The sequence below is a fragment of the Leptinotarsa decemlineata genome, unplaced genomic scaffold (assembly GCF_025532065.1).
Source record: "Leptinotarsa decemlineata unplaced genomic scaffold, Ldec_3_MD MMD2_tig00000035_RagTag_RagTag, whole genome shotgun sequence".
In the NCBI taxonomy this organism is placed as follows: domain Eukaryota; kingdom Metazoa; phylum Arthropoda; class Insecta; order Coleoptera; family Chrysomelidae; genus Leptinotarsa; species Leptinotarsa decemlineata.
The window spans coordinates 12,376,110-12,403,086 of record NW_027412540.1 but is presented as its reverse complement, the minus strand read 5'-3'; the positions used below and the strand labels follow the sequence as shown (position 1 = coordinate 12,403,086).

General features: G+C 33.0%; 1 protein-coding gene across 3 annotated transcripts in view; it reads right to left on the bottom strand.

The window, feature by feature from the left end:
• The window catches only part of LOC111509256 (UNC93-like protein), a 175,605-nt gene that overhangs the window by 72,002 nt on the left and 76,626 nt on the right, over positions 1-26,977 (bottom strand). The window contains exon 2 of one of the 3 annotated variants that reach the window (XM_074171900.1): positions 12,850-12,972. The exons of the other annotated variants lie outside the window; for them this stretch is intronic. Within the exon in view, the coding sequence (XP_074028001.1) occupies positions 12,850-12,960 (111 nt within the window). The 5' untranslated portion in view covers positions 12,961-12,972. The remainder of the gene's footprint in view (positions 1-12,849; positions 12,973-26,977) is intronic. 3 annotated transcript variants of the gene reach the window in all.

Genomic DNA, 26,977 nt, shown 5'->3' with positions numbered 1-26,977 from the left:
AATAAAAGTTAACCACATAAGAGGTGGAAAGTCCACCTCTTATGTGGTAGCCACTATATGCACGATACTGAGCCATAAATACAATTCAATTGGATACTTTTTTACAATGCACATTTTAGAATATCTTATAAAAATATCTTTGAACCCGTATTTTTCCTCCTTAGCAGTGGAAATTCCCTTTCTTGATGCCTATTTACGCTATACAAAGAACCTACCTGCATATTTCAATGAATATGTACCCACTTATACAATACTAGCTGCGGGAACTGTGGGAACCTACCCAGGTCATGATCCATCTATGTATCAACTTACATTTGAATCCGTTCATATGTTTAGGCGTTAAAAAGTAAAAAAACGTAAATACATTACATTTCTCCATCCTCACAAACGTTACGCATTTATAATAATATTAGCATAGGATTAATATTAGAGTAGGCTAAGTAAAATTACCAATGTATTTTATTCTAATCCTTTCAGTTTTTTTGCTGATGCTATTCAGTACACCTGAAACTACTGAACCTAGAATATTGAAACATGCAGGTAGGTTCTTTGTATAGTGAAAATGAGCTCAAGAAAGGGAATCAGGAATTTTCATCCGCAAGGGGAGAAATAGGGGTTTAAAGATTGTATTGAATTTCGTCAGCTTCGAAGTTTTCGGTTGATGAAAATATATTGTTACTATTTGTTTAAAATGATCTGTCACGAAACTTAATGTGACATTACCTGCAAATCACTGCATAAAATTATGAGGGTTGCCTTTTACGTTTTTACAAACGACCGTTAGTTTCTTAAATTTGTGATCATCTGTGGAAACATTGGGTTATTCATTCTTGGCCAAGAGACTGTTTCTAATTTTGTTTCGGAATAAATATAGTTTCATAGTACGAAGTGATGGCTCGATCTCATTATAAAGCTTGAAGACATTGTAAGTAAAGCTTCTTCGGAACAAAGAAGTTTTGTAAGGTGAACGCGAGATATGACCAGTATGACGTAAATCAAGGTTATGAATATCTGTCCTAGGTTTCATTTTATTGTAAAGATATGGGGGACACTGTTTATTGATTACTGCATGAGTTGAAATGAGAAAATGAAGTTTTCGACGATCTTGCATTTTTAACCATTTTGCGGATCTTGTGAGATATTGGATCATATTTGCGAATACCGTAGATCAATCTAAGACGTAATTTCTGAATTTTTTCTATACAATTAATATCGTTATGATCTAGGCATGGTCCATACAGAACGTCACAAAAGTTAAAGTGACTCAGGACAAGTGTATCATTTAACTTTTTTTTTCAAGTGATTGTGAAAGAACATGTCTATGAGGGTAAAGCATTTTCAATGAACAATAAGCCTTTTGAAGACAAGAATTAATATGTTTTCTAAATCGACGTTCTGTATCTAAGTGTAAACCTGAATTTCTTGCATCACTTGTAAATAGTAACTCTTCATTTTGAATTTGAATTTCGCATAATGGTTTCAATGTGATATTTGTTTTTTCCAAATATCATTACTTTAGACTTGAGTGCGTTGATTTTCAACTTATGCGCATGTGATACTTCTACTAATTGGTTTATATCTTCAGATATAACTTTTTGAGCCTCAAACCAGTGTTCTGTAGCAAATGAGTGATACAGCTGTGTATCATCAGCATAAAAGTGGACATAAACGTGGACAAGTTGTAATGCTCGAAATGAAATTACTTGTGTATATACTAAATAATACGGGGGTTTGAAAATATAGAAATCACCCGTGAAAGTTATCGTGGAAGGATATTTTACGATTTCAAGACATATTCAACTCGAATAAAATGTACAGAATCGCTCAATATTTTTCAATATCTACTGTTTTATATATATATATATATATATATATATATATATATATATATATATATATATATATATATATATATATATATATATATATATATATAACCCTCTGCAATTTCTTTTTAGTGGTCGACATTTCGGGTGATGACCCAGTCATCACCCGAAGACGATTGTAGATACCAACAATCGAAACGTCGTGAATTAACGCGACTTGGAATCTCTACACCTTTTATTTTTTTATTATTTTCTTTTTTCATTCCTTTAATTTTTATTTATTCAATTATTATATTTTCACTTGTAGGTTATTTAGGTTTATTGTTGCTTAATATAATTGTTATTTTCAACTATTCTTTTTTAATTATTCTTTTTTACTTGTTTCAGGGATTTCACATCATTTTATATAGTAGACAATGGAAGTCCGGACTAGTGAAATTCATCACGAAACATTGTCAATCACCTTCAAACAAATGATGTTGTAATGTTCAGCGGAAGGTAGGTACATGTGTTATTGCTAGTAAAAAATCAAATATGTACTGATGAGACGTTGGAAACGAATGTTCGACCCGAAAATAAACTTTCAGAATAGTAGATTTCCAAATAATTATTTTTTTTCTACATTACGTTATGTAGTATTGGTACCAAGTTATTCTTCAAATTCATGTCCATGATCACATCTTTGTGAAGAGTTTATTCTGAAGTAAATTGCGTTTTTTGTCTCTTCAGAAGATTCTAACATATTCTGTGAGGAGACGAAGAACTGGAAAGCCAAAAAAGTTTCGTTACAAAAATAGAAAATATTGAATTGATTACTCATTACATGTATTTTCCTGATTTATTGCTTGAGAACATTTTCATTCTCCTGGAAGAATAAAAAAAGAGTGCACCAGTGATTTCATTCACCTCAAAAAGCTTTCTAAAACAAGTGTTTGGGATGATACAGAGATGTATCAGTGTTACATGGGAATGTTATGAAAAACAATAAGACAAACTGATTTAATCCTTGTTTTATATGAAAACTTGAAAGCTGAACTTGTTAATAGCAATTCTTAATTGAACAGAAATAGGTTGTGAGTAATTTGTAAATTAATTTTTTGATTGATTCGACCGTTATTTGATGAAGATCCATAAACTACAACCCAAGATTTGATCTTCACAAACTTTATTTTAAAAAATATATTCAAAAAGCTATTGTGATAGCGCAACATGTGATATATTTTTGAAAATAAAGTTGTACAGATCAAATCCGATATATCATCAGCAACTCAATTATAATGGTTAATTATTTTCAGAAAAAGCCTTCAGTGCCTATTTACTGATAGTCTACTGAAGCATTTTCACCATGAAAGTTTCCCAAAACCGCGACACGTGTCAAGCAGAAATGATCATTCTATTGAATAGTGGAACCCGTTTCGCGGTTTTGTAAACCTCCAATGAAGAAAATTTACAGTAAATCATGATATGGATTTTTCTGCCAGTTCCATTCAAGCCCCCCAGTTTATAATTGAGCAGCAAAATAAACAGGTTCCGTTATATACAGGGTGTCTTTTATAGAAATATAGAACTTTGAAATAAAATAAAACAAAGATGTATTTTTAAATTTGACACGAAATTTACTTTATTCCAAAGATGATCTTCTGGCATTATGATTCAAATTTGACTTTGGCATATGAACGCCATGGCTAGCTCGGAAGTAGTCTTATCTGGAGGTGCAATTTTCGATGACTTCTTCCAACAATTGTGTGCGTATATCGGCAATAACCCGGTGACTGTTATCCTCCAAGTGGTTAATCGTTTCGGCGTAGACTAGCGACTTCACATATCCCCACAAAAAATAGTCTGGCGGCGTTAAATCGTACGATCTTCGAGGCCAATTCACGGGTCCGAAACGTGAAATTGTGTGGTTACCTTCAATTAATGAATTGTGGTGATATGTTGCACCGTCTTGTTGAAACCACAGCCCCTGCACATCATGATTGTTCAGTTGATGAACGAAAAAGTCAGTAATCATGGCTCTATAGCGGTCACCATTGACTGTAACGTTCCTAGCAGCATCGGACGGACCAATAATTCCACCAGCCCATAAAGCACACCAACAGTCAGTTTTTCTGGATGTAACAGTGTCTCAACATACATTTGATGAATATCACAGCTACAAATACGACAGTTTTGTTTATTGACGAATTTATTCAAACAAAACTGAGCTTCATCGCTGAACAAATTCGCTTATGAAAATCGGGATCAACAGCAATCTTGTTTTGGGTCTATTCACCGAATCTATTCCTTGCTAGGTTATCGTGAGCCTTCACTTCTTGCTCAAGTTGGATTTTGTGAGCACGCAAACAAATATCTACCCGAAAAATATTTCATAAAGTGGATGGACACGTATCCAATTCCTGTTTACGGTGGCTGATAGACTGATATGGGTCTTCCTCAGCGCTAAAGCAGCAATGACTTGTTTTCCACGCATTGTATGACGTTTCTGTGGACGCGTATTATCATTCAGAGTAAACGTGGTGCGAAAACATTCCATAGTTGATCGAAATAATTGCTCTGATGGACGATTATGTTGACCTCAAAATGGATGTAGTACGCGATACGTACAGAACAGCCTGTTGAAAAAGTGCTGCCAACTTAAAGTTCTATACCTCTATAAAAAACACCCTTTATATGATAGAATCGGCCGATACTTGATGAAAATCAATAACGTATTCAAGAAACACTTTGTTGTGAAATTTCCACTATCGTTATGATCGAAAAATTAGTATACTTTTTTGAATGATTAAAAAAGGTCTATCAACAATTTAGATTGTTGTGAATTTTGTTACTATAACATAGATTAATTTTGAGTATAATTGGGCTAACCTGTTTCGGAAGTGATTTCCGTAGTGCATGGGAAATTGAAGTTTGAAACACGGTGTTTTCATTACCACCATATTTGTCACCATAATATTATCAGATTCCCTTTGAGATTACGAACAGATTGTGTATGCAAATACTAGTAGTGTTATTCTTGTATTAGTTCTGGTCTGAATGAATGTTTTGCCGTTAGGCTACTTTCTATGAAAATCACTGCAGTCCAGTTTGATGAATGGATATTATACCACAGTTCCGTTTTACATAATATGCAAATCCGGCTCTGGCCGATAACTGGAAAAACATCAGTAAGTTGGAAACCGGAGACACGGTATTGATTTCTCGTGTCAGGTTGAAGTAACGTGCCTTGAAATTATCGGTGACAACAAATTCACAAAACTACTGTTTCCATTTATCGAGTATTGTTTGTGGTGTCTGAGAACTTCAAAGGTTACTTGGTTGGTTAACCAGAAAACAATAAAAATCAGAATTCGAATTCATTTCTCTTATATGTATCATCAGTTTTATCCTATTGTATTGAAGTAATCGTGTAACCATTGCGATGAAACTTTTACCTTCATTTTTACTTGTAACAAGTTTCTACATACGAGTGTTTATTGTTCATGGAATATTTGGAAAATCAAATAACCATCTTGAAAATTTTAATGATCAATTTTTTTTTCTAGAAGGACTAATTCTGATATGGAAATCCTACCCGAAACTTCACCCCCCTGCGGTCAGCAACTACCCCTCCATTTTTTTCAAAGGCATGGGGGGGTCGAGTGATACATCATTTGAAAGGTCTTTTCTCCCTCTATTACTTCCTTGATTTTTTTCGAAATCGGTTCATTTGTTATTGAGATATTGAATGTTGAACGTTTCATTTATGAAAAAACAGAAAATTCGCTGTCGCATATTTTATTGAGAAAATCAACGAAAGTAATATCAATGGCAACACAATCAACGGATGAAGTGTTCAAAAAAATGACCTCCATCTAGTTCCATACAATAATACAGTCTACTTTCGAAAGCGTTCCTTACATTATTGAAGATGTCCGGAGTCAGAAATCGGCATTCCCGAACAATTTTCTGTCGCAGGTCTTCCAGATTTGTAGAATTTACTTAATCAGTAGCAAACGTTTTGCTACTGATTGTTGTTGGTTTTTTCTGCACTGGTAGTTTTTGTTGAATCTAGTTGTTTCAGAACAAAAAGTAGATAGTTGGCCCCTGTCACTTCTTCACGAATTATTATTCAGTCATTCTTGTTCACTGTATTCCAACATGGTTTATTTTACTGAAGAATAGAAATTGTTGCAACCTATTATCGAAATAATGAATGTGCTGAAGCTACTGTAAGAATTTATAATACGAATCATCCAGACCACAACGTAAGCCATCAATACATCGATAAGTTAATGGATACATTTCGAACTTCAGGTTCTATTCACAACAGAAAACATGAAGTATCCAGCCCCGTCAGAATTGACGTAGCTGAAGTTGCAGTTTTAGGACATCAACAAATGGATAATCGACAATCTATCAGACAGGTAGCTAGAGTATCTGGTGTATCTGGTGTTTTTCGGATTTTGAAAAGAAAAATTCCATCCTTTCTAAATAAGGCTAGTTCAGGAATTGAACGAAGATGATCCTGATCGTCGACTTCAGTTTTGTGAGGATTTCAGTGAAAAATTGACCAATAAACCAAATCTATTATGCAATACATCACGAAAGTTCATTCATGTTGAATGGTAAAGTGAATAGACATAATTGTCGTTACTGTAGCGATGTGAATCCTCATTTGGTGATGAAAACACATTCACGAACTCCACAAAAATTTAATGTCTCGGCTGGCATTCTTGGTAATCATATTATTGGACCATTCTTCATTGAAGGTAATCTCAATGGAGACACGTACCCAAATACATTACAAGACTGTGTAGATCCTATGATTACACAAATTTCAGAAAATGATGACAATTTAGTAGATAATGGAATAACAGGATGGTGCACCCCACATTTTGATGTTCGGGTGAGATAGTTTTTGGACGAAAGTTTTCCAATGCGTTGGATCGGTAGTCCAGTGGAGTGGCCAGCTAGATCACCTGATCTCACACCGATGGACTCCTTTCTGCGGGGAAATCTGAAGTGTACTCTACTATGCCTACAAATCTAGAAGACCTGCGACATATCATTGTTCGGAAATGCCAATTGCTGACTCCGGACATCTTGAATAATGTACGGAACGCTTTCGAGAGTAGACTGTATTATTCTATGGCACTAGGTGGCGGTCATTTTGTTTCTACTGACATTATTTGTTGATTTTCTCATTACAATGAACGACAACAAATTCTCTGTTTTTTCTTAAATGAAAAATTCAACATTTAATATCTCAATAACGAATGAACCATTTTCGAAAACAATCACAGACAGAAGTAGTAGAGGGAAAAAGTCCTTTCAAATAATGTATCAACCGACCTCCCATGCCATTGAAAAATTGGGGGGGGGGGGGGGTTCGTTGCTGACCGCAGGAGGATGAAGTTTCGGGTATGTGTTCCATATTACGCACACCGACTTTTATCCTATATTAATAAAAATAATTTAATATCAGAAAACCAACATGGATTTCTAAATTAGAAATCAACAACCACAGCACTATATTCCTACTATCACAAACTAGTGTGATCTCAGCAGGGCATTTGACTGTGTAAATCACAGAATTCTTTTGGATAAACTCTATCACTGTGTTGTGAGGTGTACACACCTCTGGATTGGATACGGTAATATCTTTGTGAAAGATGGCAGTATGTCCCAATTAAAAAGGAGTCATCTGGGTACTAGAAAAACGACTTGGGTGTCCCACAAGGGTCAGTACTTGGTCCTCTTCTATTCATAATTTACATCAAGGACACAGATAAGCTCCATGTGCCAGCATCCTTCACTATGTACGCAGATGACACCTCACTTATAATTTACAATACCCGAGAAAGTTCTATAACGGAAAACTGTGAGGAAACTTTATCCGCAGTTAATAATTGGTTCTCGGCAAATCGTCCTTTTCTGAATATTGATAAAACAAAATGCCTATGATCTCCACTAATGTCACAAGAACGAAATTTCTGGGATTAAATGTTGATAACCATCTCTTGTTTCTTAGCTCCACACAGTTGCCTTTCAATTTAGGAATATAAAAGGAATTCTGAATCCTGATCAGTTGTTGCAGCTCTATTATGCACAGGTAGAAAGTAGACTACGATATGGCTTGACCTTCTGAGCAACATCAACTTCATCGTCTTGTGTTTTTTATAGCACAAAGACGTATTATATGTCCGTGAACACGTCCGTTTCTGACTTACAGGAGGGTTCAAGTTTTCGTTGGAACCCCTGTATATTGTAAGTAGGTATAATGGCAGAAGATTCCAAATATCGGATACTCTGAAAACTGAGTAGATTAGTCGAATGGCAGACTAATGGTGCCTGTTACGAAGGTTACCTAACAACACACACTTCAAACATGTTAAACTAAACAATAAATAACCTATAGTTGATCACTTTCCATTTAGTTATCGGAATACCAAATCGATATGTAAATTTTACATGATATTAGTAGAAGACATCAAGTTTCATTCCACGCTTCAATAGCACAGTGAAAATTTTGATAAATCCGTTATTAACTACATGACAGTATGAACATTTCAAAATAGATTATTTATAATAATATTTATAATTAAAATAACCAAAAAACATATCACACCTGTCTGCGGTTTTTGCAAAACTATTCCTCCAAACATTATTTACAAAAATTATCAAATTAGAATGTTGAATCATGAAGAGGGATATGATATGGGTTGTGTTCTATACATTTTTTTGAATGGATTTGAAAATTGTTCTTTGAATATCCATGAAAACTTTATCGAAATCACCCAAATTCACCCCCAAATTCAATAACATATTAAAAAAACTCAATTATTGTTTAGAAACAGGCAACTAATGTGAAAAGTATGACTAGATTTTTTTTATTTGACTTTCAAAAATTTTTTAAAAAAAAATTTATCAATAAAATATCTGAGTTTCATAAATTTTGAACGATTACAAATTGCAGTTTGCAATTCAATCGATTACTCCTATTTGAATATTTCTGTTCCGAAAGGTATATTTTCTGCAGTTCTCAATTTGAATAGTCTCATTTCAAATAGTCATTAACTTATAGTTTCTTCACCATGATGTCTAGAGATTTTTTATTTTGAGGTATATTTTGAAATGAAATGAATATCAACTTGAAAAAAATCATATGAATTGGAAATTCATTCAAACAATTTTATAATTAGTCAATTCATATTCAATTTTCTCTGTATTTCCATTATATGAGTAAAAAATACATGGATTTACAAAGTTTTGAAAGAGTTTGAGAGGTTTGTTGGAAAAATAGGTGGCGAAAACTAACAAATATTTTCAAGAAGCATTTTCTTGCAAATTGTAGAATTTTGAGAAAAGTTTTACAAATGTTTTGTAGTGCTGTGTTTGATTTTATTGAATGAAAGAAATTTTGTAAATATTTTTACATTGCCATATTTATAAACGACATGTGGAATCTATAATGACTTTACTGTATTTGTGATTTGTTTGAGATATCAATTGATGATGATTCTGAATGTCTGAAAAACGTATTCGGATTTCTGGGAAATCTTAGCTTGATTCATTTTTTTAAATTCTACTTTCCACAAAATAATCTTGACAAAGCACAGACTCAACAATATTACTAGCATTATATTATTGAATTCAAAAAACACCAAATTCAAAATATCTCTTCTTTTTTACTTCACAGATAACTGAAATATTTCCAAACTATTTCTCAAAGCTATAGAGATAAAACTGAAGCCTAACTTCAGAAATATTTTCCATCCTACTTTTCAGAATGCTCAAAATAATAATAATAATAGCGTTTATTGCCCAACAGTTTCCCATTTACAGAGCAAAACTAACATACTTGAAGGATTAATACTATTTGATATAAGATCAATACTATAAGATATAAAAAAAACATAAATGACTTATAGGTACGCACGAGACTTATTTTTAATTTCATAAATACTGCAACAAAAAATATCGATGTTAGTAGAGAGCTTGTTCGCATTACGACACATCAGATTGATTGGTGATTTCAACATCAAGCTAGTTTGTGCCCTTTTGCATAAAAAAGTATTGATGTGCCTAGAAGATATTCTTGGGAACAAAGATATCAATTTCTGATAATAGTACAGGACAATCCAATTTGCCATTCAATAGCTTATATAGAAATAAAACAGATGCCTGATTTCTTCTTTTTCTAAGGCTACACAGTCAAATCTGCATAGCAGATCAGGGTAATCACAGTTGCTTGGAGGATAAGTTCCGGTCATTCTAAAAATAAGAAATTTAAAAAAATACTTTTGGACTCTATCAATTGCTGATGTGTATTGATGGTATATGGGATTCCATATACTGGCCTCACCAGACGGACGAATACAGAGAGGTCAAGGTTAGCATGTTATGAAAATTTTTGCAGTTCCTTATTATAAAACCGTATGCGCGGTAAGCTGAATTTATAATATGATTAATATGGTAGTTGAAAGTTAGTTGATGATCAACAAAATAGATTCCTAGATCCTTAATATTCTCAGCTCTTTCCAATATAATGTTGTCGATGTGGTAAGGAAATTCTAGTGTATTAAGTTTTCTACTGAATGTAATAATTTTACATTTAGATATATTCAAATGGAGGCGATTCTTGAGACACCAATTTTGTAAAAGATCAATCTCCTTTTGCTAAACTGTTTTTAGATGTATACAGTTTCAAATCATCTGCAAACATTAATTTATTGCAAATTATTGAGTTGCACAGATCATTAATAAATAGTAAAAACAATAAGGGACCAATATTGGATCCTTGCGGGACTCATTTGGTTGCTAAATACACATCTGAAGAAAAGCCGTGATAATATACGTATTGATTACGTCTGCTAAGGTATGATGCAAAAAAATTTACAAATTAGTAACTTATGGCTGACCCTATCGAATGCTTTAGAGAAGTCCGTGTACACCACATCTACTTGCCCTTAATGAATCATTGCAAGTTCACTAATAGGTATGAAAATAAATACTGAAAATCTGAGGCTTGAAGCCTATGGCATTCATATTATTGCATTATAATATTTGCGAATAGTAATATGGTTCGATTGAACGTTTTAAAAATATTAATTTCAATCAACATTAATAACGAAATAAAAAATTGAAACTGGTTTATTTTGAGGAGAGATTAATTATCGGAAAGGGAAATTTTGGGTTTCTACTCCCTCTATTTTTATTCAAAAAATATGGGAATCTTCCAAAGAGTGAAAGAAATCAATAAATTCCAAAATGAACCATTTACAAATATGTGTAGATCATACAAAGAAGCAACTTTCAGACACAAACTGGAAGATGGGGTTAAAACATTTCTTTCCGAAATAGAAAATAAAATGATCAACTGCATTTTTTCAAACCTGGATATATATTAGACAAAATTATAATAAGCGGGCATTAGTTTCAAGAAGAATAACTCTAAAGAAATTTTGGGAATCATGATTAATAATGTCTTTTTTGCTTCTCGATATATTTCACTTCATGGAGGACTATCAGAATTATTGAGCTAACTGTTTGTTTTTTCCAATTATAGAAAATATCATCAAGTGATGATAGTCTGAATAGAGTAGAACGGAAAAGGATCTTACGATCTATAGATTATTTCCCCAATTAACAGCCAACTAACTCAATAGTAATTTAGTACTTTCAAAGTCACTTTACTTGCTACTTACGAATAGTCCAAGACAATTTCTGCTATAACTTCAGATTCTGCTGTAACGGTTACTCGATCTTTATTTATTCTGAAAAGTCTGAACAGATTGCGGAGATGCGTTTTTCAATTGTAAAAAGTCAGTAACTACTTCCTTTTTTATTATAAAATAGAAGAATATTGAAGATATCGTACTTTTTGTTTTGATATCATCGTTTGTCCGTTTTTAACAGAAATCATATTTTTTCAATCAGACATTTATTTCTAGTACAAATACCCAATCTACATTTTTACTGAGGTAAAATATAACTACTTATGAAAAATTTGTTGTCGAGTTGAATTTGATCAGAAAAAAGATTAGTACGTTGTCTTCCACAATTTTGAGGTTTTCATGATCTATATGTTTTCATCTATATCGATTGCCCAAGACAGTAGTTGTGAATGGCCGCAAGCTTATTGTAACGCTACGATAATTGTCTCCGATGGAGATAGAATATGTGAAGTATTCAGAGATGAACACTATTAATAAATTGATGGATGTAGTCGTTACTACACGGTAGGAAATCATAATGAAGAAAAGAGTTCAATGTATAAGTTTGAAAATGTTCTTATAGGACGAAACTGCAGTAACGTTAGTTACAAATAAAAGTGCTGAAAAACATAGAAAGTTTTCAATTATTTTTTCTTCATGAAGGCTATTGTTTGAGTATAGTTGAATATGCAAATAACATAAATATGCATTGAATATAGTTCATCATCATTATAACTAGTGTCAATCTGAAATTTTGTATCGGTTGCATTTACAAAATATTAATCTCCTTTTTGTGAAACTGTTAGTTGAATCAAAAAGCATGGTATCCCTTTTCCACTGCTTCATTTTATCATAGCTTTGACAGTTTGTGGGATATTATAATGTCAATATATGACATTTAATTTTTTGATGACTTCCACAGCTTTTTGAAAAGTAGAGGTGGGACCTCTGACGTACAATGAATCCAAAACAAGCACTTCTCCCGAAAAACTAACTTGGTTGGTGAAATGTGCGTCGAGGAGAGAGTTGCAGTTCTGCTTTTTGGATGATGTTCTTGTTTTGGGCTCACACATCTACCTTAAACTTTATAAAACGCAATGGGACCCGCACCGACTGAATATTATGATGAAGAGTAATGGTTTTGAATAAAAAAAAGAATAAAGAAGACCAATGAAAATTTGAGCAGCGACAATTTTATCAGTAGATTGGCGTGTGCATCGCCAGTATTTCTGGACTACGCCTTCACGTTTGATAAAATAACAGTTTGTCATCATCACTCCAGATTCTTATCACAAGAACTCTACTCCAAACGACAAATAATTTACCATAGGATTGACCATGACCCAGTAGAAGCTTCTGACCGACATCCTCCGTTGTTTCGGAGCCAGGGAAGCCGGGAGGGCTAGCGAAAACCTTCTGTTTGCTTGGGGGTCCATTTCGTATTCCGTCTGTAAAAAATTTCACACAAATATCATTAATCACAGACCGTCACTTTTGCACGTTAACTCGGTCAAATTGGCCATTTGGATCGCGATTGGAATGCACCGCACGAAGTTCCTTCACTATTGGAGTTTTGAGCGCACTGACTTTTTACTTACTTGCGTAATGTGTAGAGGAATGATTTCATGCTAAGTTTAACAGCCTTGAGAAGGTATAACCTGCATATTACGATTATATCGACAATTGTTGTTTAAAATAACAGGAAACACATTAAACGAGGTGGTAAACTGAGGAAAAACCATTTTTACGTTCGACTGAGATGAAATATTTTCTACAGAAGAATTCTGAAGTAACTTTCGATGGTTAAGAAAATTTGTATCACAGCATAAAAACAATGTGATGCATAGCATGATAACAATGACGTCAGTTCTTACAATTCATCTTTTGTATTTTTATATCGCATTGGATATATGTCGAGATCAGCATGAGGGATATCTTCGTGTTTTTTCTGTAATTCATTAAATTGTTCCTACAAAAGCATTAATACCATTTTTTCTGATTGATTCGGCCGTTTGATCTCCACAAACTTCTTCAAATAACTATTGAAGAAGCTACTGTGTTAGCGAAACATGTCATATATTTTTGAAAATGAAATTTGTGGAGATCAAATCGTAAGGTGTAGTTTATGAAAAAAGTATTAATACCATTTAGGAATGAAAAATCCATTACAGTGATTGGGCAAACTGGGGCCTCAATCCACCCGTAAAATCATCATCATTATCTATCATTAACAGCTTACTATTGCAGAAATGAAATGATACTATTTTCAGTGCTTCAGTGAAGCTTGAAAAATTGGTAATTGCGAGCAAAACAAAGTCAGTTACGTCATGAGCTGGTCATTTGCCTTAAAGAAAAAGACCCAAGAACACCAAATAGATAATTATGCGAATATACTCCAGGCCACCACCATTATAATGAATTGTTCTTCCGAAGTTGATAACAATGGTGCAATAATATTATTACGAACATTAATATTCATAATGCATAAGTAGAAACTAATAATTTAGGACTCAAATCAGTCTATATTGTATAATCACTTGATGGTCTAGTGATTTGAGAACGATTATTCGCGAATGGTTCCTGCAAATATCAGTATAAAATTTGAACAAAATGAAACGACGGAATCTATTCAAATCAAATACGTTTGTATTGAATGTTTTATACTCAAGGACGGATCCTGCTTTGGCGCCAGGGGGGTTATATAGTCGTGGTCAAGTCAGAAGAACCTATAATTTGATAATGATAGATACAACTAAAAAGTAGGTATTTTGATAATAAATGTAAGTACTGTACTTAAAGATATAAGCCTACATTTGAATAACAAAATCAGGTGTAAAGTGTGACGTGACATAAAGGTGGCGGTTGCGCGGTAAAATTCAAATTTTCGATGCGTTCGTTCCCGAATAATGCGTTTGCCATCAAACAAAGTATTATATTAAATTAATTAAATATTGAAAGTAATTGAATAAAAGCATTATGTTTAACAATTATAATTAGTGGTCCACCTATGTCCTGGACCCAGCCCAAGGGGGGATCATGACCCACATTACACCCCCTTGGATCCGCCCTTGTTTGTACTAGGCAACTCCTGATAAGTTTGTATGAAGTGAGTTACTGTAAAATACACCAAATTCTTCTTTGACCATGCTCTCAACACTTTTTCGAATTTTCCAAGAAACCAACTCTTCCAAGAGAATTTATACAACAATAAACTGCGGCCTGGTGTTACCGTGGGTGGTTTGCTCGACACACTCAATCGATCGCTGTATGAACCAGTGGTTCAAGCTGCGAGGACAGACAATCGATTTTCACTATATATCGTCCAACCCGTGTTAGGAATCACACGTAAAAAAGGTGGGACCTCGTTAGTCCTCAGCTCACACAAATTTCGACTTTGTACAATAGTCGATCGTAGGAGAGCGACAGCTGGTTAACCGAAAACAAGATTTCAACAGATTTTTTAACAGATCATCATCAGGGATACTACAATACGGTGAAAGAAATGTTTAGATCCATAAAGAGAGATCAGTCAAAACAACTTATAGTGTATGTCAGGTTAAACAGCAGGTATAACATCAGGACGTTAACGAAAAACAATATTTCACATACTAAAATGATAGTCAATTTAAAAAAAACCTGTTGTTTCTTGATGGGGAAAATCGCCGACCATGGAGAAATATCAAAATTGCAGTTGACAGTTGATTCATTCGTATATGTGCAGTACCAGCCGATGACAATGCTTAAGTGAACCTGAGCAAAACTATTCTCCCAAGGTTGAAAGAATAATTTTGAAAGAATAGCAAAAAAAATCAATCTTAAATTCATCAAGGTTTTTATGTCACCTTCAAATTTGAAATGGTAATCAACAAGCAAATGTCAGCAATGACAGTTGTGAACACGACTAGTATTACAAGACGCTCAACAACTTAATATGTGTAGCTTTCACAACAAGAAGATAAACAGATTTTTTCTACACCCGTACTCTAACAATACACTTATATGACCATAATCCGTTTCATAATTATATCCATTATGATACAGATTTTTCATAACGATACAGATTATCAACCAATAGAAACCCATAATTTTTCAATCAAGAATCCTGTTCCTTTGTTTGTCCTAGATTCTAACCTAAGTAACTAATTGCTTTATTTGTCAAAATCAGTTTTCATATTACCTACCTATATTATCAAAAAGTCTGAAAACAGCGATATAGAAGGAATACCATCGACTCCAATATTTTTAAAAGATCAGATTAATTACAGTTGTTATATTCAATATAAATATAATTAGAATCTTTATAGTTTTCATATATCCATGATAATACCATTAAGTTTGTGTTTTTTTGAAAAAATATGAGTTAATTACTGTAAATGTGTTCAATACAAATATAATATTTATAGTTTTTCATTATTTATCGGGTTTAGAAAAAATAGCGTATGCAACTATCATGTAATGGTTATTAATACACTCGCATGTACCATACAAAACTCGCCTTCGGCTCGTTTTGTATCCCGGTTAATGCTCGTGTCTTAATAACCATCATTACATGATCGTTGCATAATATACTAATATCATCTTTTAAATGAATATACGACATTCATATCATTTTTATCGACTTGATCTGTATTATGAACGTAGTATCCCTCCTCTCCTTTCTAGAATATGCACCAATATTACAACTAACATTTGAAGTTAGTTATATCTCTATGAGATTTTTCGGAAGCCACAATTCCCAAAACGTCATTAATTTTGTGTTGAAACTTTTTAACCGTAATACGACACCCTTTCGTCTTATGAAAGTGGTAAATAATTAATTCCTCTGATATTGGAATACTCATACCCGGGAATATCAGTTACTGATGCTTTTGTAGGTCGCTTCTTTCTTGGGGTGGAAAATTTTACTTCTCCGTTATTTGCAGAAATCAATTGCTACCCTTCATTAATCACTCTTTCAATGGTTCTTATTGAAATACCTAATACAAAATAAAGATTTGTGTTGAAATAGTTATTTTTAAATTTATTTAATGTTACCTGTAACGAGAGATGTTTCATTTTTCACATTTGATAACGTATCCGACTCACATTTAACACTTTGAAAATAATTGAACACTTTAAAAATTATTTCACGTGACTGGTTTTTTTCAGAAATACCACAAATTATTCAGATAATGCCAAACGCCAACAGCACTAGAGGACAAGTAACGATACGCCTCTGTACAGAGCATTTGTATGTCTTGTAAGAACTGTAGTGGGGGTTATATTGAAAATTAGTTTGTGCGCATGGGGGCGGGCTCGCCATCACGTTTGGCGCTTGCTGTACACATCTTTGTAAATAGTTTATTTTGAAATTATTCGATTTCGTCCCTTATTTATAAGGTTGTCACTTTTTTTATGAAGATGGAGAAGAAGAAAGCCAAAACCTTTCATAATAACAAAAAATTTGCTGATTAAAATTTCAATTTGAAAATTATAAACAATGAAAATCCTTTTCCAATTGAGACTCCGCGCATTTATAGAATATATTAATGTAGTTCAGGGGGTGTAGTGTAAATGCCAAAGTGACTGAATTAATTTTTTATTTAGGAATGATTATATAATTTTGGCCTTCAACAGAAATTTCTGCTGAGCAATGGTAGATTTCCAGAAAAATTTATCTAGTGGTAGAATTTTCAATAATTCCACTTCACTTTACAATAATATCGAAATACAAAAAAAATATCATTCATCTTTGAGGCTAGGGTACTGTGAAATTTTGATATTGCTCTCATTCTGCCTATTTTTAGGCAGAATGAGAGAATGCCTGTTTTGTTTTGATTACGGTTTGAATTTAGGAACACTTCTTCATTTGCGGTGATGGAAATTCTGAGTGAAAACTATATCGGATATGTTTGAGGTCGACGACAGGAAATTACAAATAAACAATAAAAAAAACTTTCATGATAATGATCGACTGATTTTTCACAGCTGAGACCACTAAGAATCGTTCTGCGAAATAATAAACCACAGGATTCTTCGCCGGAATGTTATCTTCTGAATATTAATGTTATTTGAATTGTACTCAATAAAACAAATGCATTCAACTATACAGGGTGAATCTCCAGGAATTACATCCATCGATTGTGAAAAAACTATATTCAGAAGGAATCTGAAAGTTGATAGGGACAACCTGGCTAAAATATTTTCAAAATGGTGACACTTTCGGTTATACCGAAAATAACTATCAACTACTTTATCTTAAATGAATCACCCTATATATTATTACATTTTTGGGTTTTACATCAGAATCAAAATACTTTTTGTGTTCAATGTTCTATATCTAAGTCTAACCGTTTTTGACATATTTAAGTTTTTATGTCAAAAATGATGTTTACAGACCCTACAATAATTACAAATTTTTTCCTATATGAAAACCTTTATCATTATGTTTTGATCGGGTTTCTTGTAGAGGAGAATCAAATTTATACCATACATGGTACATTTTACAATACAGTGAATAACGTCTTTTTAATCATGTTTATAAATAAAATGTACCATACATGGATCCATTTTTCTCAAAAAGCTCTTATTTTTGTAGGAAAATATCAAATCATGCATTGATCCATTTCAACAAATTTCAAGCTACTACGTGACGAGATTTGATCACAATTATTTTCTTCATTTCATTTACAAACGCCGTGATTTTTGTCGCAACGCGACTAACGACTAAAACCACGTGCATAAAAGAGGCCTAATAATTGAGAGAGGATATTATGTTTAATCGTGGAAGTTTTATAAAGACCTAAATATAATAATTCCAAGATTTATGTTTGGGCCAGAAAAATATTAGACAGAGGAACACATGAACATGTCAGGTGTGTTATATTTCATTGAATCGAATGGCGAATATTTTTGGTTGAACTACACTTACGACTGATTTTTAATCCTTAGCATTCAGTAAATCTTTCAGGCAACCGAAATTCCTGGCGACCTGAAGTAAGTAACGTATAAAAATAAGATCTAGATTGTAATGATTTTAAAAAAATTATCTTCCTCTCACAGTAGTATTTAGCTACAAGGTAGAATATTAAGGATTTCCAGATGGAAATAAATGAGCACTCTTTGTTTTGCATAATTGCATAGGATATTTATGAATAAATCACAACAGGAAAACGTAGATGAGGAAAACTAAGTTACCTATTTGAATATCCAACTATGAATGACACTCGTATCGATAAACGAATCTGTAACCTTTCATGCTTGCATAGTTCATATCAAATAGTGTTGCGATCTGATATAGCAGATAATTAGTGACCGGAACTATAAAAATCAAGGCATGTGTTATAATTACTTTTCCCACATGCCTACGTAAACACATGGTTATTCCGAATCAGGTAATATTTACTAGACAGGTCAATAATGCAAAAACAACTTGGAAAGTTAACGGCTCAGACAAGGATGCTCAAATCTAACATGACGTTTTATATTAGTTGCCAGCGACATTACTAATATTATCATATACATGGGGTGATCAAAAAGCAGGTGTGATGTGAAAGCAATACTACGTTTCACAAAATTTCTTCGATAAACTTCTAAATGATCAGATTTCTGTAAAGTCTCATAATTTCATAATTTTTTCTCATTTTCCTGAACATATTTCGAATTCTGACAATAAAATGGCATAACGTCTTCTGTTGATGAATGATTTAATCCCGATAACGCGAGTTTCTTCTGTTCAGCAAATTGCAACCGGCTTTTTCTTATTAACACAGGTTTCGAATAATTTTTGATTTCTCCTGTGTATCAACTGAACATGTTATTCATTATTGATCTTGACGTTCCAATTGTTTCTTGATTTATTTTCGGCGATGTGAGGCTCGCCATATTCATGAGATTATGATTGCTACATATAGAGCTTTTATCTAATCAGAATTTAAATAGTGGTTCGACACTCACTTGATATCATCTATTGAGCAAAAAACTCTATACATACACCAGGACTATGACAAAGAAAAAGAGGAAGAATGAAAAAAGAATTTTTGTTGGATTCATTCTGTTCCAGAGATTATAGTTATTCATTTCGAAAAGAACCTGACATTCTTACTTTGAAGACACTGTTCATGGAACCGACAGAAAAATCAAGCCCCTTAATCAAAGAGATAAACATAATGCTGCAAATTATATTTTGAATTATTTAAGAACTTTACTTCGTCGTTCGCCCCGAAAAATGATCAGGTTGCGTAATAACATATCGTAAGGCTTGTGAACTGTAAAATATTAGGTTAGGTTAGGTCCAAAGTGAGTGGGTCTATTCGACCCTCCACCGCAACCCGCAAGGGTTCATTGTGGCTGACATCTATTCACACTCGACCAAATAAACCCAGCTTCTTAAAATATATAACCGACTTCATTTTGAAATCTGACAAAACTAGCATTTTTAATAAGTTCAATCCTTCTGACATATGTAAAATAAAAAGTAGTGTCAAGAACATCAAGTTCGATAAGTAATTGAAATTAATTCAAATATAATGTTGGAGAGGAGACTTGAGCCATAGTCATGTCATTTTCATGGAATTATCACGTATTTCATGATTGTTCTCCATCTATCACGTTTATGGTAAAACTTAACCACAAAATACATGTTTATTATTGACGCGAATCGGCTTCTATTTGTCTAAAAAAATTGATGGGAGAATGAGTAACGAATATGAATGAATAGAACGGCATTAATTGATACGCGATGATCTTTGGATAGTACCTACTATAGTAAAATTGTTCTGATTTTGTTGAAAAGAGAATATAGATAAGACTGTGCCTCCCGTGTTTTTTTCATATTTGGCATATATGCGTTTGTTAGGCATGTGTTATAATTACTTTTCCCACATGCCTACGTAAACACATGGTTATTCCGAATCAGTTATATTAGTTGCCAGCGACCTTATTAATATTATTATATACATGGGGTGATCAAAGAGCAGGTGTGATGTGAAAACAATACTACATTCCACAAAATTTCTTCGATAAACTTCTAAATGATCAGATTTCTGTAAAGTCTCATAATTTTTTCTCATTTTCCAGAACCTGTTTCGAATTCTGACTATAAAATGGTATAATGACTTCTGTTGATGAATGATTTAATCCCGATAACGCGAGTTTCTTCTGTTCAGCAAATTGCAACCGGCTTTTTCTTATTAACACATGTTTCGAATAATTTTTGATTTCTCCTGTGTATCAACTGAACATGTTATTCATTATTGATCTTGACGTTTCAATGATTTCTTGATTTATTTTCGGCGATGTGAGGCTCGCCATATCCACGAGATTATGATTGTTACATATAGAGAAACATCTTTATGTTTTAGACGTGCTGTCTCATAATCTGACGATTATCTAGAGGGATTTGCTTAATCTGACAAAAACAATATTTTTTTAATTTTTTTTTTAGTTAATTGAGCTTAATTAATTGAAAAGCTCAGGAAATACCATGCAAATAAATAAGTGTATGTTTTTTAAGTAGAATACTTGTATTTATAAGAAAATTATTTTTAAAAAATGCGCAAAAAAGTTTAATTTTTTATAATAAATTTATTAATTAATGAAGAAAAGAGAAATGAAACTTTCTATGTTTTTTACCATTTTTATTTATAACTAACGTTACTGCAGTTTCGTCCTATAAGGACATAAGGACGCTAAAAATGTCCTGGTGAATGCGATTTCAAGAAGTAATACTTTGTAACCGCTTTATTTCTATTTCATTAAGATGGTGTATACTGTATTTCAGGTATTATCAAAAAGTACAGGAAATTGAAACTTTCTATATTTTCCACCACTTTTATTTGTAACTAACGTTACTGCAGTTTCGTCCTAAAAGAACATTTTCAAACTTATACATTAAAGAGTTTAATGTATGAGTTTGAAAAGTTTCTTATAGGACGAAACTGCAGTAACGTTAGTTACAAATAAAAGTGGTAAAAAACATAGAAAGTTTCGATTATCTTTTCTTCATTATGATTTCCTACCACGTAGTAATGGATACATCCATCGGTTTATTAAAAAGTACATTTTCAGAAAATTCAATGTACATTGGCTTTTTAGGATACAAAGTTCGGTATTCAAAACTTGACAAAAAAAATCATCTGTAGTTTTATTACGTCGTTTTGTCCGTTTAAAAGTGACGGTTTTTTTAGCTCCATTATACTGTTGTATACACTGTTTGATTGAGAATTGTGTCCATTGATGCTGTTATTTTTTTCTAAATTTTAATTTTTTTTTCTCTTTTCAACTTATTACTATAATGTCACGTTTCTGTTCTGTTCTGTCTGTTCTTCTTTACTTCTGAGAAACCAAAACGAGCCTCATTTGGATCGGATCATCACGTGTGATGAAAAGTGTATATTGTCTACGACAACAGAAGACCATCAGGTTTTTGGTTGGACACCGATGAGTCACCCAGGCATATTTCAAAGGCAAAAACCCACCAAAAAAAAGACCACAATTACTGTATGGTATGGCGTTGATGTTATGTCTCACCCTCCATACTGCCTAGACCTCTCGCCAACAGACTACCATCTTTTCAAGCACTTCGATAACTTTCCCACCGGTAGAACCTCTATCAATCAGGACCAGGCATAAAAGGCCTTCGTCGACTTCATTGAATCCCGAGCACATAATCTTGTGCTGGCATATAAAAACGGACAGAACTTTTGAAACATCCTAATTGACGAATAATATTCCGAAATGGAAACTTTTCCATTTCTTTGTTTTTATTTTTTGGCAGATTGTAAAACTAATATCGCGTTACTCCGGTACCATACGTAGCAGCTGACGTCATCGACTATATATTTCATTATAATGGTAAATCACTCAAACCTCTTGAATGTTTCGAATATTTAATGAAGAACTAGGAACCAATTATTCTGTACGATAAATATATCGATTACTTTTAGAGGCTCATTAGGATACCAGATAAGTAGGTATTTGAAAACATTTTTCGAACGACCGGTTCAAGAAATGATTATTGTGATACATTAGAAACTAGAACAAATGAAGATTTTGCCAGCTCACATTTACAATTCTTAACGCTTCTGGTATTTAGGAAAGTAGATAACTGCGACTTTAGTACTTTTATTTTGATGATTATACGTCAGGTATTTCCTCACCGGCCTTGATGAGTGCATTTTTGTTCAACGTAAACGTAGCTTCTTCCAAAATCACCGGGAGAAAAAATGCTATAAATGACCTACTCAAAGATATACCATGACTTGCAGATTCTCATCTGCAGGAAAGGGAAATACTATTTCTTCATGTTATGCCTTGCTCATCTGGTTTTTCCTTTGTCTCACTTTTGTGTATGTTTTGCTATATATTTTACCTTATTCAAGCTAAATAGATTATTAATATTTACTTTGAAATTTATAGCCTTCGTTTTTTTTCCCTAGTTTTACAAAGATTCATGAATTACTCACTTATCAATGTATACTAGGTAATTATTTTTATATTTCTATGTAATACATGTTATCCCCTAGATTAAGTAGTAAACCAGCCTCGGCTGAACTTCGCTTTTTTATTGATTTTTGTATCTACTTCTTCTTTATAAACAAAGTATGTCAATGAATAAAGTCCATTTATTATTTATGTTATTATACCGGTCTCTGTGAGCAGAAGTTCGAAAACGTTTTCTTTAAAGGTCAATATACAAAAATTACTCGAGATTCCTGGCACTGAGAGAAATGGGAATGCACCAAACATTGAAGAAACATCAACCTGTATTTTTCCAAAAATTAGAGGACATCGTTGACACCGCACAAGAAGAATGGCGAAGGCCCTTTGTGGTATTACTGAAATAAAAGTCATAGAACAAGATCTAATGAACAGTTTTGCAGTAAAATGTCAGTCAATCAACGATCCTGTCGAAGAAGCACTTCAAATCAAACAGAGAAAGCTAATCGAAGACGAGAACCTGAAAGCCAGAAGGTGATTACCGAAGTGATCATAGAATTACTAGAATTCTGAGTTTGGAACTGCTATTTCGCGATGAATGCACTGCCAACAAGATCTCCACTTTTGACTATCATATATATTCAGTGGTTGACTATTGAAGCCCACAAGAAGAACGAGTTTGGTTGAGATGTGATGATGACATCTTCATAGAAGAAGAAGAATATATTTATTGAAATAGGTAACCCTAGTATGGAACAGAGGAAACAAGTAATGGTGTGCCTTCCTGCAGCACGTCAACAGCATGACACTTCTCATAACAGTCACCATGGAGAAAAAAATCCAAAACAAATCATACGTGATTGCGTATAGGACCGACAACAAGTGAGAAGTATCTGGCACGATACTGGCAGGTACTGCCTGAATTACGAATCCAACCACACTACATATATCCTGACAAGACAGAAAGCGAAGTTTCGATAAAGAATCGGACTGCATCAAGAAGGCTCTTCTATAGAATTGATATTTCAAAATACTGGTGGGGAAAAACAAGGGAGGGAAGCTATTACAAACAATTTAACCTCAGAAGACTCTCGGAGAGGAAAAGATGGGATGAATCTAAATAGTTCATTAGAGACCCCTTCGGGTTCAGGTTCACCATCTGGAGCAGCTTCAAACAAACCAAATCACCAAATGCGGACAACGACTTCAAGAGCGTTTACCAGCTGCCATGTGAATGCGGCAAATTCTACATTGGTAAATTATCTTTTGAACCTAAAATTTGGAAGTACGAAACTCTAACAGTCGCTAAGAAATACACTCATACGAATAATTCGAATACTTCAAATAGATCATCTCAAAACACTAGAGAAGCCTTTTCACAATCTTCATGAGATACAAGGATTATAAAATATCTGTGAATTGAAATAAAATGTTACAGTTCAGTTTCTACACTGAAAGATGAAAGAAATAAAAATGTGTAAATTTTAAAATATGAGGTAGAGAAAACAAATTTTGTGTTGATTCTTGATTATTCTCTTTCCGACCTTATGAAAGCGATATATGAACTTTCAGCATCGCCTACCAGTGGGAATTACAGTGTTCCGTGTTAAATTTTCACCTTTCATTTTGTATATTGTGTAGGAATCCTGTGAATGATATCTGATTCAATCTCATAACGAATGTTTGGAGTACAAACTGAGTGGTGAAAAGTGTTCTTTGTTTAATTCAGTGTTCGTATGAAAGTATTTGTTTCTGAAAGTAGCTGTTTCAGAAGGGCTTTCATCTTCAAATTTATGTCTGAAAGTTACTTTTTTTGCAGGATCCACACATCTATGTTACTTTTTTGAAATTGATTGTTTCCTTCCTTTCTTTGGAAGATTTCTACATTTCTTTGTATCAAGGTGGAGAAGTAGAAAGCCAAAAACTTTCTTTCCCAAAAATTAATCACTTCTGAAAATATTATCCTTTCAATTTAATGAAATGTTGATGGTAATCGAAATGAAATTTTTGTATTCACAAGAATCCACATCGAATGATTTATTGGATAATTAATCTGATTTCTTACCCTGTAATAAGTTCGTTGCAACTGCTCGATAATTTGAGTTTCACTACAATTTGGCTAATTTTCATGGATAAACTGAACTTCTCAAAGTTACTAAAATTACAATTTGATGCTTATCATTCATATGAAGGCAAGTCATATTTATTTTGATATAAATCAACAAATTATGGAAATCCTGTAACAGCCTGGTTGGCGCCAAAACCTCTAGTTATATTCAGTACGATTTTTGCAATGCTGAGTTTCTATTCAGCAACTAATTAAATATTAGAAACTTGTCAACGATCCGCTCCCATAATAAACAATTATAATTACCAAGCACGTTTGCTGCCACAGGTACGTGGATTCGCAAACATTTAATTCGTGAAAAGAAACAAGCTAACATCTTGTTCTTCGGTATGTGTTGTAATTTTGTGAACGACACGATACGAGTTCTTTATTAATCACTCCACAATCATGAGGAGAGGTTGTTCAACTTGATTAACAATTAGTTAGAACTAACGAACGTTGCAAAACCGTTGATTTATATATATATATATATATATATATATATATATATATATATATATATATATATATATATTTATATATATATATATATATATATATATATATATATATATATATATATATATATATATATATATATATATGTTTGAAAATATGTTTAAAAAACATACCCAATAACCACCAGATATGTTCGTAGCTTTATTTATTTGAAAAATGTTTCATTATTTTTTTATCCAAATCAATGAATATGAAAGCTGCCTCATCACTCTTCTATTCCATTGATAACGTTGAATTTTACACTACAAATAATAGATGCATTTCTGTTGTATCTGTCTGATGACATTCTTTCAATTCTGCTACATATTTTCAACTGAATAATATGGAAAAAGCATTTTCCCGAAACGTTACTGTTAATATATAATGTAACTGTAAGTAAAATACGAAGATAAAGAAGGACATGTATTTGTCGCTAGGTATATTGTTTATCTTATTTTAATGACGTATTTTCTGATCTGGAACATCTGGTTCGCGACCAGAGTTGATGAGAGTGTAGTTGATGATACGTATATCTCACTCATCAGATTTTTCGTTGTCTGTAACTTATCATTATGCGATTCCATGAAAGCACGAACGCCTGTATGATTGATTTCATGTTTGTACTCGTCTGCATTATCGAATATTTGTTCGATATCCAAGAATGCAGCGTCCTTTCTCTTGTGAGCATATTTAACTTTTTCCATGACTCAACATTAATACGTTAACGTTGGCATACCTAAGATTTCATATGCTTCTGAAGAAGGTTCTGATGAATTCATACCAGTTTTCAGACTTTGATAATGTAATGAATTCAAAATGATTACATCTGAGGTACAGATAAAAACTCAACTTGTAGAGTAAAGTGAGAAACCTGCATTTCTGAAAGTATGTTCATATCTCTGAGCCACAATAAATCCTTGCGAGTTGCGGTGGAGGGTCAAATAGACCCACTCACTTTTGACCCAACCTAACCTAACCATCATATCTCTGTCCATAGTATTCCATGGCAACAGCTATCGTATATCATACAAATCTTCAGTTCTGCTTCGATGATTCACAACGAAATTTATTCAGGACATTATTGATGAACAGGTTGGCAGTCTTCAAATAGCCTTTGGGTACTGACTGGAAAACCTCCTCAATTCTAAAATCCAAGAGCATATTCAGGATTTTGTTTCAAGAACAAAAAACGACGATAATGAACAGTCGATGATTTTCAAGCATTTCAATGAAAGTGGGTTATAAAATTGAAAAACTCTTCAGAAAATAACGCCATAAAAATCAAGATGTCAGATCGAATCACGTTATTTAAAAAAAACATGTGACTTTTTTGAATTTTGGAAGGGTAGCTTCAACTTGCCAACATACTGCTCATTGAAATTCAACTGGGTACATTTGATAAACAACATACGATGAAAAAAACATTTTTT